At 45.6% G+C, this 16,545-nt stretch overlaps 1 protein-coding gene across 1 annotated transcript in view; it reads left to right on the forward strand.

Moving 5' to 3' along the window:
• The window catches only part of zfpm1 (zinc finger protein, FOG family member 1), a 64,113-nt gene that overhangs the window by 35,606 nt on the left and 11,962 nt on the right, over positions 1–16,545 (forward strand). The window contains exon 4 of the mRNA XM_027018013.2: positions 12,518–12,651. Coding sequence (XP_026873814.2) covers positions 12,518–12,651 — 134 coding nt within the window. The remainder of the gene's footprint in view (positions 1–12,517; positions 12,652–16,545) is intronic.

The following is a 16,545-nucleotide window of genomic DNA, read 5'->3' on the forward strand; positions in this document are numbered from 1 at the left end:
TCTCTCTCTCTCTCTCTTTCTCTCTCTTTTCCTCGCTCTCCCTTTATCTCTCTTCTTCCCTCCCTCTCCCTCACTTTTTCTGACTCTCTCTCTCCCTCTCTCTTTCAGTGTGTGGCACTGGGTAGAATTGGAGCTTGACTAAACTAGCCGAGCATGCAACATTTCTGCCACGCTAGCACGACACCACACACACACACACACACACACACACACAGACACACACACACACAAACACATACACTTTTTTTAATCCACACCAGTTATTCAAATTGCTGCAATAAACCATCATAATGGCAACGATAATAATGATTATTCTTATTTACCCAGTGTGTGGTTTTATCATATTTAATTATAGCGGATCGGGACGGCGCTATATGCCTATTATCAATGGCATTTAAATGCCGATAATTTATTTGGGCGAGCGGGAGGAGCTGGGGGGTGGGGGGTGGGTTTGCGCTGATAGGTGGCGAGGTGCAGCCCAGGTTTGCCTCTGTCAGCACAAACACACACACACACACACACACGAATCTGCATAGCTCTCCTGAAGCTAGGAAAATTAAAAACATATCAGCCCAGCGCAGAGAGAAAGAGCGTGGAGAGGAGGCAGACGAACAGACAGACAGACAGACAGACAGACGGACAGACAGACGGACGGACAGACAGACGGCAGCATGTACACGCATCTGAAGCTGAACATGTGGGTCAGTCGCTGCACGCGTCACGTGGTTTTGCTGTAAATTTAACAAGGTTTTTGCTTCCTGTTTCTTGCATTTCTCACAGTAAAAAAAGACCCTCCAGACGCTCAAGAATGAGTTATTTCTTTGTTTAGTTGTTTATTGTGGTTGCGGTTGAATTATATCAACAGGGAAATTCCAAATATCTGTGCGATCGAGTGAATTATTAATCATTTTCTTTTTAATTCAGGTTACTGCTCACAGTTGCCGGTGTTTGATGAGGGTGTTTGTGTTGTACTCGGGAAGACAATGCAGAGAGCAGGGGTTAGTCTTTATCTCGCCGGTCTCCAGCACTACAGTCAGGTAGCAGAACGCCTCCAGCTGTCAGTTACTTGCCCTCCATCTCTGCTGTTTCGCTGTACAATCGCTGAGCTTCACATCTGCGGGCCGCAGCGCACGGGGACGTTGTCCAATGCAACTCTGCATTTCATACTTCATTCCTGGCCTCGTTCAGGACGCTCTCTTGCATGTGGAGCTGTTTTGCAGTGTTGTTCTTTTAAGTCATGACCTGTGTACAGAATGTTGGAGGTGTGTGTGTGTGTGTGTGTGTGTGTGAATAAAACATAATCACTCTCAAACTTTCTGTCCTGGAATGTTATAATTTCAGAAGAGTCTGGAAAAACAATTGGGCACGTATATGATGAGGCATTGCTCACATTCCTTCTCTGGCTAACACTTTTTCTCTTTGTTAATATCAGTTTTTCCTCAGAAGACTCCATTACCAGGACACCTACTTGAGGATGCTTTTTTGAATGCTGCAGATTGCTATCTTATTTGAGAGGGACACGTGAGCTCACTTTGTCAAGTGACAGTTTTTAGCAAAGCATTTGAATATGGCATAAAAAGAAAACATCATTTATATGCACAGTTGTAGTCCCCGGCGTGTTTGACATGTTTGACAGTCAGGAACAAACGTGTGAATTTGGAGTGAAACCTTTCACACTCATCAGTCACATTCTCTGAATGAATTGCGGCCGTCGGTGGCGTGTGGGTTTCCCCTCCAGGGCAGAGGAGGGTCAAAGGTGCTGCTGGGGTTCATTTAGTTGGTTTCTTTTGTCTATAGTACTAATTTGTTAACGAAAATCTTGACAGAGAGAGATGATTCACGTGGTAGCATGATTTCAGTCTTTTGTGAAAGGCACTGTGGTAGATCAGTAGGAGGGACAGGGAAAAGCTGAGTAGAAGTAAGCTAACAGAACTCCCTCTCTCTCTCTCTCTCTCTCTCTCTCTCTCTCTCTCTCTCTCCCTCCCTCTCTCCCTCTCTCTCTCTCTCATTCTTAATGGCAGCGTGGGTGGGAATGGGTCTAGGGAGTAGAGACATGTTTTTAAAATGACAGCACTAATGTTCCACGGCGGTGCTGTGGGAAGTTGATGGTTTTCGGTTAGTTGCTACATTTATCATCTCCATTTCTGCAGTCTGTCTGTATTTCTTCCTGAGACGTGGCAGCGGTCGCACGGGTGAGTGTGAGGGACTCAGCCGGAACTGTTATCTGGGCTCGAACAGAGTCGAGTCAGCGGCAGGCTGTTAACTCCCGTCCCTGACACACACACACACACACACACACACACACACACACACACACACACATATACACACACACACACACACACACACACACACACACATATATACACACACACACACACACACACACACACCCTCACACCCTCTCATACACACACACACACACACACACACTCACACACACTGTGACATACTGTTACCCCATACCTCAGGCAATGCTGCTGTCTGTCACCTCACAGCCCAGGTCAGTCTCTCTCTCTCTCTCTCCCTCCCTCTCTCTCTCTCTCTCTCTCTCCCTCCCTCCCTCCCTCCCTCCCTCTCTCTGTCTCTCCCTCCCTCCCTCCCTCTCTCTGTCTCGTTTTCCCTCTCTCGCTCCCTTTATCTCTCGCTCTGTCCCACTTTCTCCTTCTGTCTGTCTCTCTCTTCTTCTCTATCTCCCTCTTTCTCAAACTTAAATTTCAAATCCACATTACTTCATTTAAATTATAATTGATACCTCTTGTCAAATCAACAGAATCAATACAATACAATTAATAGTGATAAAACTAAGAAAGGAATATATATATATATATATATATATATATATATATATATATATATATATATATATACGTACACACACAATATGTGTGTGTGTGTGTCCGTGTGTGTGTGTGTGTGTGTGTGTGTGTGTGTGTATATAGAGGTAGATTGTATAGACTTATATATATACCTGTATATTCATATATACACATGGGATTCATTTAAAGATACAGTTTGATTGTTTTTTCGAAGGATGGATTGAAATTATGGGATGTATGTTTTTAACAAGTGTGTGTGTGTGTGTGTGTGTGTGTGTGTGTGTGTGTGGAGCATGAGCGGAGAGTCTGTGTGTCCTGAGCTGCTCTGACTGCATGTCTTCTCTGGGAGTCCAAGGTTTCTGAGGACACCCGTGTTCTGTCTCCAGGTTAGGGACACGTCTGTGCACAGTTACGGCATGTCTTTCTTCTGTATTTTTCATTTTCATCAAATGATCTGTTAAAATGTAAAATTTCTGTCTCTCTCTCGTCATCTCTGTCTGTGTATCATTCTCACTCTGTGTGTCTCTCTCTCCTTCATTCTCTCATTCTCTGTACTGTATGTGCGGTTCTCTGATAAGCAGCACTCGGTTGGTCTTTTTCTGTTTATGGTTTACAAACACACTGTAGTTTCCCACGAAAGAAAGAAAAGACTTTGAGTCCCTTAAGGTACACTGACATGTGGTGGAGCTTTCCACGATGGTGGGAGGATGACGTTAGTCTACAAGTGGTAGCTTGTGTCTCAGTGGTTAACGTACTTGACTAGTAATCAGAAGGTTGCCCGTTCATGTCCTGCCACTGCCTGGTTGCCACTGTTGGGCCCCTGAGCAAGTCCCTTAACTCTCAATTACTCAGGCTGTATTCAGTCATAATTGTAAGTCACTTTGGATAAAAGTGTCAGCTAAATGCTGTACGTGTACCAGGCCAAGAGGACTTCCGGTCCAGGATGCTGTTCCGATCTCTCTAGATCTTCCTCTGTAGGTTATTTCTACACGGTAACAGGATACAAGCCTGTACTGGGACTCCTTTGTATATAAACTATAACAATAGATCAGATGTAAATACTGAATAACACATTCTTATGTATTGTTTATTAACTGATATTTAATTTTAATTGTATAGCGATAAAAAATCCATTCATTGTTATAAGCATGATGTCAGTTCAGGTTGCAGGTACTAGAAAGACGTTAGTGTTTGGTGAGACACAGCCCGGATGTTCTAAACGTGTAGGCAGGGTGAGGCAGAGCTGTGCCGTCTTCATACTGCTCACACTCTTGCTGTGCTGAAGCTGTTTGTTTGTTTGATTCCTGTCTCTGTAATGCACTATACAGTGACCTCTATGGAGGAAATCTACTACACGAATAAACTTGCCTTGAATTAATCTCTTCAGAATATATTTATTTTTCGATGATACCAAAAATCACCGTTTATGTCCCAAGGCAAAGACAGACTGTTTGTATAAGCACTTTACGTTTCACAGTGGCAGTTCAAAAGTGCTTTACATGAACATAAATATTAAAATAATAAAGCTTATTACCTCCTCATTATGAGGAAAAAGGTTACATAAAATTATTTAAATAAATAGAAAAGCTGGTTTGAATATTTTAATGCAAATTAAATATTATCCATTAGGATTAATGTATTATTACCTATAATTCTGCAAAGCTAAAATATTGATGCCTTTTCTTCTTTTTTATATTTGTGTGTAATCATTTCAAAGCATCCCTGCTTTCTGACTCAGACAGGGTGCTTACGTCTGAGTTCATATTCATATTTTTCTTGTGGCTTCTGTTTCACACACCTGCCCTGTAGTCTGGTGTGGTTGCCTGCGGGCTGAAGGTGGTTGGAAGCAAAGTAACGACAGTTTAATGTGTGCCACAGGAAACCTCTCGAGTGTCGGGCGATATCTCCGCGAGCTGACATTTGTGCATCTGAGAGGGGTTTGTGTGCCTGTGCATGTGCGCACGCCGCTGCGTGCATGCCCACGTGTGCATGTGCATAAGTGTGTGTGCATATACAGTGTACACACTGTCCCCTTGTTGACTGTGTCAGGATGGCATGCGTTTAAGATAACAGATTGACAGCTCTAATCCCGGCACCGCCCCCTGTCCTATCCTTGCTGTTACTCCGGAGCCAGGCCGATGATTGACAGGTGTGGGCTCTAATCTACAGGAGCATTTCTCACTGATGCCACTCCGCTATCGGCCCGGGTGCCGGGTGCTGCCGATGGCAGGCACTGCCATATCCACTGCTACCCTATCAGATGCCGCTTCCTGCTTCTTCCTGCTCGATGTCTCGGTTTGTCTTTCTATCTCTCCTCCAACAGCTTCCCTCACTGTAGTGTGTGTGTGTGTGTGTGTGTCCGTGTGCATACAACAGACATAGTGATCCATTTTAAGAATTTGTAGTAGTTGGCAAACAAATGTCTGGTCCAGGGTTTTGCCGCTTTTAAGGTTTGTTCACCATGCAGCCCTTTGTGTTCCTGTGTGTGTATGAACGTGTGTTTTATGCTTTGTGTTTTTCCTTGACACCCACTTAAAACATTTGTGCGGTTTATGTCCAAAAAACAGCTATAATTCTTTTCCAGTCTCTCTTTATCCCTTAGAATGAAAAAGGTTGTTTCTGTTAATGCACCTTTAAGACAGATATTCGATATATGAGCTCTGTTCTGATTGGCTGTCCTGTATTGTATCTCATTCAAAAAGCACCCAGAGCTGAAACTTGCCTGAGAACTGGAATGTAAGTGGGCGGGGCTAAACGGCTGTAGGCTGAATAGGCGGAGATATGTAAATGATTTTGTTCTGGTGACATCAGAGAAACTGTTTTCAAACAGGCAATTTATGAGGCTTTGAGTCGCTGTTTGCTCTGTATGGACTAGGGGTGTGTACAGTGTCTTTTGAAACTGTAACAATATTTGCATACTACTTCAAAATTCTGTATTTCAGTACAGTGAGGAAAATTTTGTTTTCTACGATGGTCCCTTTAAGATGTGAAAAACTACCGTTAAAGTATTACAAAGTGTTAAGATAGCACTGTTCATTTCTTGGGAAAATGTCTCTACATTATAGCAACCATAGTACTATAGTTTCAGAGTGACACTTCCCCCTTTTTGGACAAAATCTAAATTCACTTGCTATCATTTAAAATGTCCTTTTTCAAAGCCAGAAGGAGTTGCTAAAGTAGACATGAAATAATTATTGAATTAATTATCGAAGTCACATACCGTACAATTAATTTTGTGCCTTTGCCGGAGTCTTTTCCCCGTGTCTATGCAGTGAGAGTGTCAAGAAACATTTTCTAATTAATTTATGTGTGATTATCAGGAGGAGTTTCTGGAAGGTCTCCACTTTCAATTTATGAAAGGGTAACCGTGGTGGAGGACGGAGAGAGAGAGACTGGGGGAGAGAGCATGCACGTGAACACACACACACACACACACACACACACACACAGACACGCACACGCGCGCGCACACTCACATGCAAGCCTGAACAGCTTACACGTGCACTTCAGTTCACAATCCTAAAATCCACCTAATTAACCACAGGTTACACACTGCATTAGTGTTGTGTTACGGGGACAGTGCTTTAGTGTTGTGTTACAGGGCCACTACATTAGTGTTGTGTTACGGGGTCAGTGCTTTAGTGTTGCGTTACGGAGCCACTGCTTTAGTGTTGCGTTACGGAGCCACTGCTTTAGTGTTGCGTTACGGGGACAGTGCTTTAGTGTTGCGTTACGGGGCCACTGCTTTAGTGTTGTGTTACAGGGCCAGTACTTTAGTGTTGTGTTACAGGGTCAGTGCTTTAGTGTTGTGTTACGGGGCCACTGCTTTAGTGTTGTGTTACAGGGCTAGTGCTTTAGTGTTGCGTTACGGAGCCACTGCTTTAGTGTTGCGTTACGGAGCCACTGCTTTAGTGTTGCGTTACGGGGACAGTGCTTTAGTGTTGCGTTACGGGGCCACTGCTTTAGTGTTGTGTTACAGGGCCAGTACTTTAGTGTTGTGTTACGGGGCCACTGCTTTAGTGTTGTGTTACAGGGTCAGTGCTTTAGTGTTGTGTTACGGGGCCACTGCTTTAGTGTTGTGTTACAGGGCTAGTGCTTTAGTGTTGCGTTACGGAGCCACTGCTTTAGTGTTGCGTTACGGAGCCACTGCTTTAGTGTTGCGTTACAGGGCTAGTGCTTTAGTGTTGCGTTACGGAGCCACTGCTTTAGTGTTGTGTTACAGGGTCAGTGCTTTAGTGTTGTGTTACAGGGCCAGTGCTTTAGTGTTGTGTTACAGGGCTAGTGCTTTAGTGTTGTGTTACAGGGCTAGTGCTTTAGTGTTGTGTTACAGGGCTAGTGCTTTAGTGTTGCGTTACAGGGCTAGTGCTTTAGTGTTGCGTTACAGGGCTAGTGCTTTAGTGTTGTGTTACAGGGCTAGTGCTTTAGTGTTGTGTTACAGGGCTAGTGCTTTAGTGTTGTGTTACAGGGCCAGTGCTTTAGTGTTGTGTTACAGGGCTAGTGCTTTAGTGTTGTGTTACAGGGCTAGTGCTTTAGTGTTGCGTTACAGGGCCAGTGCTTTAGTGTTGCGTTACAGGGCTAGTGCTTTAGTGTTGTGTTACAGGGCCAGTGCTTTAGTGTTGTGTTACAGGGCTAGTGCTTTAGTGTTGTGTTACAGGGCCAGTGCTTTAGTGTTGTGTTACAGGGCCAGTGCTTTAGTGTTGTGTTACAGGGCTAGTGCTTTAGTGTTGTGTTACAGGGCTAGTGCTTTAGTGTTGTGTTACAGAGCCACTGCTTTAGTGTTGCGTTACGGGGCCACTGCTTTAGTGTTGCGTTACGGGAACAGTCCTCTCCCACTGCTGAGCTTTATGCGGGTTTCTGAAGCAGCCGTTCACATTCAGGACCAAGCACTAGGTCCTGGACTCAGCTGGCTGGCCATGTGTGCAGTACAGTGCATGGCAGCTAGGGGTCACACTGCCACCCGTCTCTCTTGAGGAGAGCCGAGCGAACTCAAAAAAAGCCGGTTGTAACTCCAGTTGTAACTATATGATCAGTGATCTGCTGTCTGGGAGGAAAAGTGGCAGTTTCTTGGAAAGGCCTAGTTATTTCCGAGACTGGGGACACTTGTGTGCGAGTTAGAAAAGGAAAGAGCCAGTCGTGTTTGAAAAAAACGTGAAAATCTCACTCCTGGGTGAAAACATAGCTGACAGTATAACGCACACTGAATCTGAACTGGATATTTCCTTAAATATATATATATATATAAACTACTTAGACATAACCACAGAGTGCCTGACGAACCTTCCTTAGCAGTGTGAAGAAATTCTTTGCATCATTAGTTCCCACAGGTGACAGATATTTATGATACGGGGCAGAGATTCTCCACTAAAAGATGCATTAACAGGCATGCCGTAGCCAAAGAGTGATGTTATCTGGCACGTGTACATTTTCTCAAGATTGTCTACATCTACGCAGGAACTGTGGAGGTCTAGGGATGCGTCCAGGTGTGACCTACTAGCAGCCCAGCACGATAGAAGAGCCGTTCTGACGAAGGGGAGAGATGTTTTCTGTGAGAAATATGTGTCAAAAACGGACGGAGAACAATCTAAACAAAAAGTCTTTACCACCTTCTTAATGAGGTATAAATAAATGGCTACCGTGTGTTAAGCATGACCCATCTGAGGGATGCAGTGAGGGATTATTTAAACATGTCATTTGGGCCAGAGGGAGGTCCAGGCATCAGATTCTTTCTCTTCTGCAGCATTTATCTGTTTTAATTTTTTGCAGCAAGTCCAAGTCCGAGAGCCGGTCGGTCTCTCGGCCTCCCAACACCTCCTTCCATCCCCTCCGTAGCATATTGAAAACGTAGCCTGTAGATTCCGAAAGGCAGATTGGCGAATTCTTATTTGTTTCTTTCGGAAGCGTGACATAAAATCCCCTTCGTCATCTCCTGATCCAAATTTTTGCATTTTGCGTGTCTGTGTTGTCGTTATCACTCCTCTTTCTCATGAAGGGGCCAGTCTGCGCGGCTGGCGCTTGCACTTTTCCCAGACATTGTGCAGAGCAGATAAAAGTTCAGAAGTACAGTTAAGAGAAATTAGTTGTGTAAACAGTAGTAAATGTCAATGATAAAGTTCTGTTGAAGCCCATCTGATGAGTGGCAGCACAGGTGTCTTATCTCTCCCCAGCAATAAACAAGCAAAATGAAAATGATTCAGTGGTGAGTATATGATGCATATCCTAGAAATACGGAGCTTTAGTTGTGCGGTTTGACCCAGGGATGCTTGGCACGCTCGAATTAAAGTGGTTTTTGTGTGAAAATATGCAAATATGCATGCTGGTGTGTGCATGAGAGAGAGAGAGAGAGAGAGAGAGAGAGAGAGGATGAGTGAGAAAGAGGGAGAAGGAAGATGAGAGACAGAGAGAGGGAGAGAGAGAGAGATGGACTGAGAAGACTGAATGTAAGAAGCTTTAACCACTGTCATGAACCTAAACTTAAAGCACACACACACACACACACACACACACACACACAATATACCTGTGAGCATGTGGAAAGTGCTGGATTTGTCATTCAGCGGAGGTTAAACCCCACCTATTAGTGTGGGGTCGGAGTGCGGTTCAGATAAAGATTTCCTGTTGTACTTTGTCAAAAAATCAATGGCGGCGCTGCGATCTGCTCATTTGATATCAACAATAGTCTTTTTAAAAAATCAATTAGTCCAGATAGGACCGCACATGTAGCAGGAGAAGCCCAGGAGCCGCCTGATTGGCTGAGCTGTGCCCGTCTGCTGCCAGAGCTTGGGCATGCCCTTTAACACAGCCTGGGCGTTCATGCCCCGCTCACGTCATCTGACATGCGTCTGCCAAGCGCTCCTGAACAAATGTTCTCGGGATTTCAGGGTTTCTATCACCCGAGCAGAATTACTGGCGCAGTTACTGATGTATGAGTTACCACACACACTGTGAGTGAACAGATATAAACCACCGATTCCACAGAGGATCATTATTGATTCTCCTTCCCACGCGTTGGTTCGTTGGTTTGTCGACAGGTGTGTGCTGTAGATGAATGTCCTCCACATGCACCTCCAGTGCTACACATACTCAGTATATTACATCCTTTCTGCAACAGGCACCTTTTATGAAAAGGCCAAGTGTTTTGGGGTTTTTTGACCATCAAGTACCATAGTAAGTGATGTGTTCTTGTTTAGGAGCAACTGTTGAAAGTTTTACCAGTGAATTTTGGATTTCAGCAGGCTTGCAGAAGGTTTTGTGAGTGTGTGTGTCTGTGTGTGTCAGTGGGTGGAGGGGGGGGGGGGTTCTAAAGTGGTAGACATATGTTTTCTGTATTGATTCTTGATGTAATGATAAATATTGTGGAGATTTCCCTGTTTTCTTTTCTGAAGCAAAAACTCAGTTCTGTCTCAAATGGTGATTCTATTTATGCCTTGCTTTATATCCTCCTCTCCTCCCCTCCCCTCCCCTCCCCCTCTCTGTCTTTCTTTTCCTTCTTTATCTTTCAATTCTTCTTGTTCTCCTTTCCTCCTCTTTTTCTCTCCGATAGTCCCGTCCAGGCTGTCTTCGGCAGTTGCTGTCCCATTAATGACAGCGCTTGGTTTCCAGCACGTCGGGCCGATTGATAAGAGCCGTGTGGACACTGTTAGTGTGGGGCGCTATTGATAAGAGCTGTGTGGACTCTTTGCTATTGATAAGGCCAGTGTGCACGTTTTGGGCACTGCTCACGCAATCGCATCGATAAGGCTGGTGAGGTTATTGTAGGGGGTTGCTATGGCTTGGCAGAGACGCTCTGTGCTGAGTGCAAGCGCAGTGGACTCGTGGTGATGACGGATGTCTGTCCTTAGTGGAGCTTCGTTAGACACGCTGGTGAGGCAAAAATGAAACTTTTTTTTGGTTGTTTGTTTGTTTTTTTAATGCACATGCTGTTAAAGTGTTTTTAATCTTCCACGATCAGGGAGCACAGATACTCCCTAAGCGCTGCGGAACAGGGTGTCGGGGCACGCCGACTGAGCAGAGCAAACGTGTGTCCGACTCCAGAAAGCGGGGCTGCTCACCTGATCGGGGGGGCCTTTCTAGAGGCGGGCGCTCAGACCCTGCGCAGATTACAGCCCTGGACACTGGACTTCTGCTCACTGATAGCAGCCTAATCTCTGATGGCTAACGGCAGAGCTGGTTAATAACCAGGCTTCAGCGTGGCCAGGCTACAAACATCTCACCTGCTCGTGGATGATACTGGGATACCGAGCGTCACATCCACCTACGTGCCTCACCTGCTTGCTATGTGTGTGTGTGTGTGTGTGTGTGTGTGTGTGTGTGTGTGTCATAAACATCTCTCTGTCACATATGCCTCCCCTTTGTATAGCTGACTGCTTCCATCTTTGTTCCTTGCTGAGTCCCTCAACCCCCCCCCCCCCCCCCCCTCTGTGGGTCTTGGCTGTGGGAAAGCCATTTTATCAGCGTCTGTCTGTTGTTCTCTGGTGGGGACAGATACAGAGAAGATAGATGAGTGTTTTGACATGGAGAGTGTTAGACAAACAGTCTTATCGTTCTCGCCACTTTAGCCCGACCCCCGAAAGTGAGACTGAACCATAGAGAGACCTGAAGGAGTGTGTGTGTGCGCGTGTGTGTGCGTGTGTGTACACACGTGCGTGTGTGTGCGTGCGTGCGCGTGCATGCGTGTGTGTGTGTGTGTGTGTGTGTGTGTGCGCTAACTAGTGCTAACTCTAGTGCTACTCTAGTCTAGTGCTAACTCTATTCTAGTGCTAACTCTAGTCTAGTACTAACTCTAGTCTAGTGCTAACTCTATTCTAGTGCTAACTCTAGTGCTACTCTAGTCTAGTGCTAACTCTATTCTAGTGCTAACTCTAGTGCTACTCTAGTCTAGTACTAACTCTATTCTAGTGCTAACTCTATTCTAGTGCTAACTCTAGTGCTAACTCTAGTCTAGTACTAACTATTCTAGTGCTAACTCTATTCTAGTGCTAACTCTAGTGCTAACTCTATTCTAGTGCTAACTCTATTCTAGTGCTAACTATTCTACTGCTAACTCTAGTGTCACTGCTTCTGATAGAGTATACACACACTGGGCCATTCTTTTGTGGGGGGGGTTGCTTTACATTGCAATTCTCTAGTGACTTTTCTTTGTTAAGAGTGGATTAGTGTGAGTGTGTAGTACTTGAGGCTTTAATGCTACTTTAATGCTATTTTGGAGGAGTGTCATATCTCACAGTGGCGTTCTTGTCTGTTCCTGTGTCAGCTTGCATCTGTGAATCAGCAAAGCCTTGACTTCTATCCCTGTTCTGCACTTATCTGTCACAGGAAGTACAAAAGTTCCCTTTGCTTTGGCCCACTTTTTCTAAGCGCTCACTTCTTAGTGAGTACCAAACTCCCCCTGGTGGTGCACAGTGCATACAACACCCTTCACAGAAAGAAAGCTGTTGGCAAGATGATTTGGGGCTATCTGTGAAATGCTTTTGTTGCGATCATATTTCGCCCTGATATACTTAGACTGCTGTAACTTAAATCTAGAATTTGCTCCTCTGTGTAAACGTTTTGTCAGACAATATTCAGTGCTAGCCAGAGAAAGGCTCTTTTGAGTTTTAAGTTTCCTGCTAAATATTTCTTCCTTATTGCATTTCGGAGCTTCTTGTTTGTAACATTCCATCTGCTTTCCTCTGTGTGTGTGTGTGTGTTTGTTGAAACAGATGATTTGGAGCTGGTCGAGGGGCTTGAAGACTCCAAGGTTCTCGCCCGGAGAGACCTGTCATTGGCCACTGCGTGGGGACCTTTCCCTGGAACCATCCAATCAAACAAGAATGCAGACGGAACATCCACTGAGGTGAGACAGCAGGATTGAAAGGGGATGGGGTCAAAGGTCAAGTACTCCAGGCTCCTTTCTGAATGTTTGAGTCAGTTTGTCTGTCTCCTTGGCTCCTCGCATTACCAGCGTTCATGTGACTGCCTCTGCTCTGAACGCCTGCCTGCTGTCATGTGCTGCAAGTCCATCTGATCACGTGACGCGACACTGTGAGAGTTTTCTCGTCCCCGGACACGTACTTGAACATTTTAGAGATAATGCACTCTTGCTCTTATACATGCTTGCATGCGCGCGTGCACACACACACACACACACACACACACACACACACACACACACATATTCAAACACATCTGCACAGAGTTCCAAGCCTGAGGAATAGCAGGAAATGGCACAGAAACCATGCTAAAGGATAGTGTGTTTAAACAAACGACCACATAACATACGACACACAGAACTTTAGGAGAAATGACATTGTCTGTCCAGTCGCGCTAATCCACTCTAACCCCCTGGAGCAATCCAGGGCTTGTGTTTTGTATTTTCCCTCACTGGACTGTGGAGAAAGCAGGTCCTCAGATGATTGTATGCAAATGGTGGCTGGTGCCTTGTAGGACGAGCTTTGCTCATTGTCTCCCCTGACCCGCGCGGGTCTGTTGGCTGAACCCCGCGCCTGATTGGCTGCCGCCTTCCCCCATCCCCCCAGACGGACGCTCCTCTTTTATCTCTGCATGGCGCCATCCTCCAGGACAGCCAACCGAATGATTGATTCCTCCTCGATAGGCTCCCATTTCTAAGATTTCATTTATTATCAGGATTTTCTAGGCCTGTGCCACCCCACTCCCTCCCTTCCACCATTCCTTCACCTCCTCCCTCCTCTTAATCTCTCTCTCTCTCTCTCTCTCCTCTCTTCCTGTCTCCATCCCTCCCTCCCTCCTCCGAACCTTGTTATCGAGGCACGGCTTTGTTGATGATTTTCAGTTTGGAACTTTCACATTCGTATTCTATCACGCCGACTCCCCCCTTGCACCCACTGCTATCTGGGCACTGAAGGAGTGTGTATCTGGGTGAGATAGCAGCGGGGGGATTCGCACCCCCTCCTCCAATCCCGTCGGCCCGGTTCCTCCGTATACTCCCGAGCTGGTGCGCGAGGCATGGGCTGAGGGGTTGCAGAGGGGCACGAGCCCACACGCTCCTGCACACACTCACGTCACGAAAAGGGGCGGAATGCAAGTGTTGGATTCCGCGGAGCCTTGAGATCGTACGTCCAATGCTTACGTTTTTTTCTTTGCTGGTCTTTCTAACACTGAGGGTATGCGGCCATGTTTGTGACGAAGATCAGACCGGGGAGCCTCCGTGGACCCCTACAGGGCTGTTTGTGCGTCGAGACCCGCCCGGCCATGCAGTAAAAGTACTGATACTGATTCTCCGTTGCAAGGGAGATTCTGGGCTTCAGGGGGCATTTCCTTCCCTCCCTGTCTGTCTGCTCACCTCTCCAGTGCCCGTCCCAGTGCCCCGCTCGCGGGTAGCTCTGCTCTGGCACCACCGCCAAACCTAGCCACTTCACCTTTGCTCTACAAAGTCTCCTCTCCTTTGGGGTCGCTCCGATAAGCTATCTGCTCGATGCAAACGTTCCAAACAACGCTGGACAATGAGCTCATGGCACAGCTAGGCCTGCAGGAAACACATGCCTGCGTGCTGGACACACACCACGCACACTGGCTCGAGGGCCGCTTGATCTGTGCTGATAATGAGTTTCTGGTCGTGTACCAGTCGAGTGGGTTTGGTGTGTTGTGTGTTCTTGTGGGCCGTGGACAGAGAGGTGGAGTCTTTAGGGACAGAGAAAGGTGGAGTTTTTAGGGACAGATGTAGGTTATCTGTTTTTACAGTCTGCACTATATGTAAAGCCTCTCATTTGCATCTCAGATATTGCGTCATGGATGTTAGGCAGACCCGATCTGTTCTGTGTATGGAAGCACGAGGTACAGTTCTCCTGGCCAGCCTGGAATCTTCCTAACAAAGCTGTTATTCATTTAACGGTGAAGCTTTTAGTTAAAGTTACTGACTGCATCACAGATTATTAAATGCTTCTGCAGCCTGTTTTATATGTCAGCATCAGGAGTAGTAGATGAACGTCTGCCACAATGACCTAATCATGGCCCCTGAGTGGCGTCAAATAAATCTCCCTATTGTGTTATACACACTGCACATAAGAGCGCATGTTTGTGTTGTATTTACTTGGCCCTTTTTAATGGCTGGGGCGACCGTCTACTGGAGGGTTACGGCATCTTTTGTGTTATTTCAATAGGGGAGTGGAGAGTAGTTATTGTACAGTCAGGATTTTAGCGTATTATGTGTGTTCCTGCATGTAATGAAATATCCTTACCTGTACACAAGCATTTAGTGTCTGTGTAGTATTAGTGACAGGTCCAGTCATGATCTGGCATTCGCTATGACGACTGGATTTGAATGTGAGACACTGGAAGTGCAGCTTCTGCACACCAGCATTCTCTGGACACACACCGGCCCTGTCTGGACACACCCAGGCCTTCTCTGGACACACACCGGCCCTGTCTGAACACACCGGCCTTCTCTGGACACACACCGGCCCTGTCTGGACACACCCAAGCCTTCTCTGGACACACACCGGCCCTGTCTGGACACACCCAGGCCTTCTCTGGACACACACCGGCCCTGTCTGGACACACACTGGCCATTTCTGAACCAGTATTATAGTTTAACATTTTTAAATAGTTTTATTTATATCAGGTATTTTTTTAGTTCTATTTAGTTTTAGCCTATTTTTTCCTTTTTATTTAGTTTTAGTTTTTAATATTTATTATGCAAGTTGTGATGACAGGAGGTATCTGACAAGGTTATGATGAAATTCAAAATTCATGATATGTGCACGATGACCCCAATAACGTATAGTTTATATTTATGTATGTTAGATTTAATGTTAACAGTTTTAACAGCACAGATATATGTTACAGAGTGACTGTTGGCTACAAACATAGCAGGCCACGCTAGCCTACAGCTTTCCAAATAAAAGTTCAAAGTAATAAAATGCAAACATTTTTAGGAACCTGTCCACATACACCTTGACTAGGCCTTGTGTCAGTGGTACAGATCCTGTCATACAAGGCTGTGGGAGCTTTGATCAAAATCCAAATCAATCACATATGAATGTCAGCAAACTCGATCCCACATGCTCTGCTGGTCACATGATTCACTGGTCACATGTCGATGTCCATGATCTGCTGGGCACATGATCCACTGCTTCTTTGGTAATTTGGATAGATCACTGAAAAGTCCAACTGCCTTTATTTGAAACAGATAAGATTGTTTCATTCCTGTTTTTGCTGTTTCCACTAATAAATGCAGCCATGTTGCAGTTTTTTGCCATTCGGTTGTACTCAGGAGGCGTACTCCGATGGAAAAGTGATGTCAGTGCATACTCTCTACCTAGTGACATCGTCATCTTTGCAGAATCCACTTCCACAAAGCCATTGTACAAGTCTAAAATAAAACGTTTGTAACTCTGTCTCCTTACCGTTTGTGCTGTAGTGAACATTTATAGTTTTGATTTAGCTTGTATTTTTTAAAATTGTCATTTTTCAGTTAACAAGAAAATTTTTTCACAACTTGATTTTGGGATAGTTTTCGTTCATGACAATAACCCTGTGCGTGAACGCACACCAACACCCCTCACCCCCTCTGTGTTTGCCGTGTTGGTGTTTTCGGGGAAACTCCGCCTGGAGAGACTGCGACAGTGAGGCTGAGAGTGGAGTTCAAAGCCTTATCACGCCACGAGCCTCTTTTCATCATGTTTTAGAAACAAGCGTCTCCGTTAATCCTCCGGTAATCTCTCCAGGAGAACTGCGGCGATAAGCGCCGCCGCCCACCCATCATCCACCG

The sequence above is a fragment of the Electrophorus electricus genome, chromosome 4 (genome assembly GCF_013358815.1).
Source record: "Electrophorus electricus isolate fEleEle1 chromosome 4, fEleEle1.pri, whole genome shotgun sequence".
Lineage (NCBI taxonomy): Eukaryota > Metazoa > Chordata > Actinopteri > Gymnotiformes > Gymnotidae > Electrophorus > Electrophorus electricus.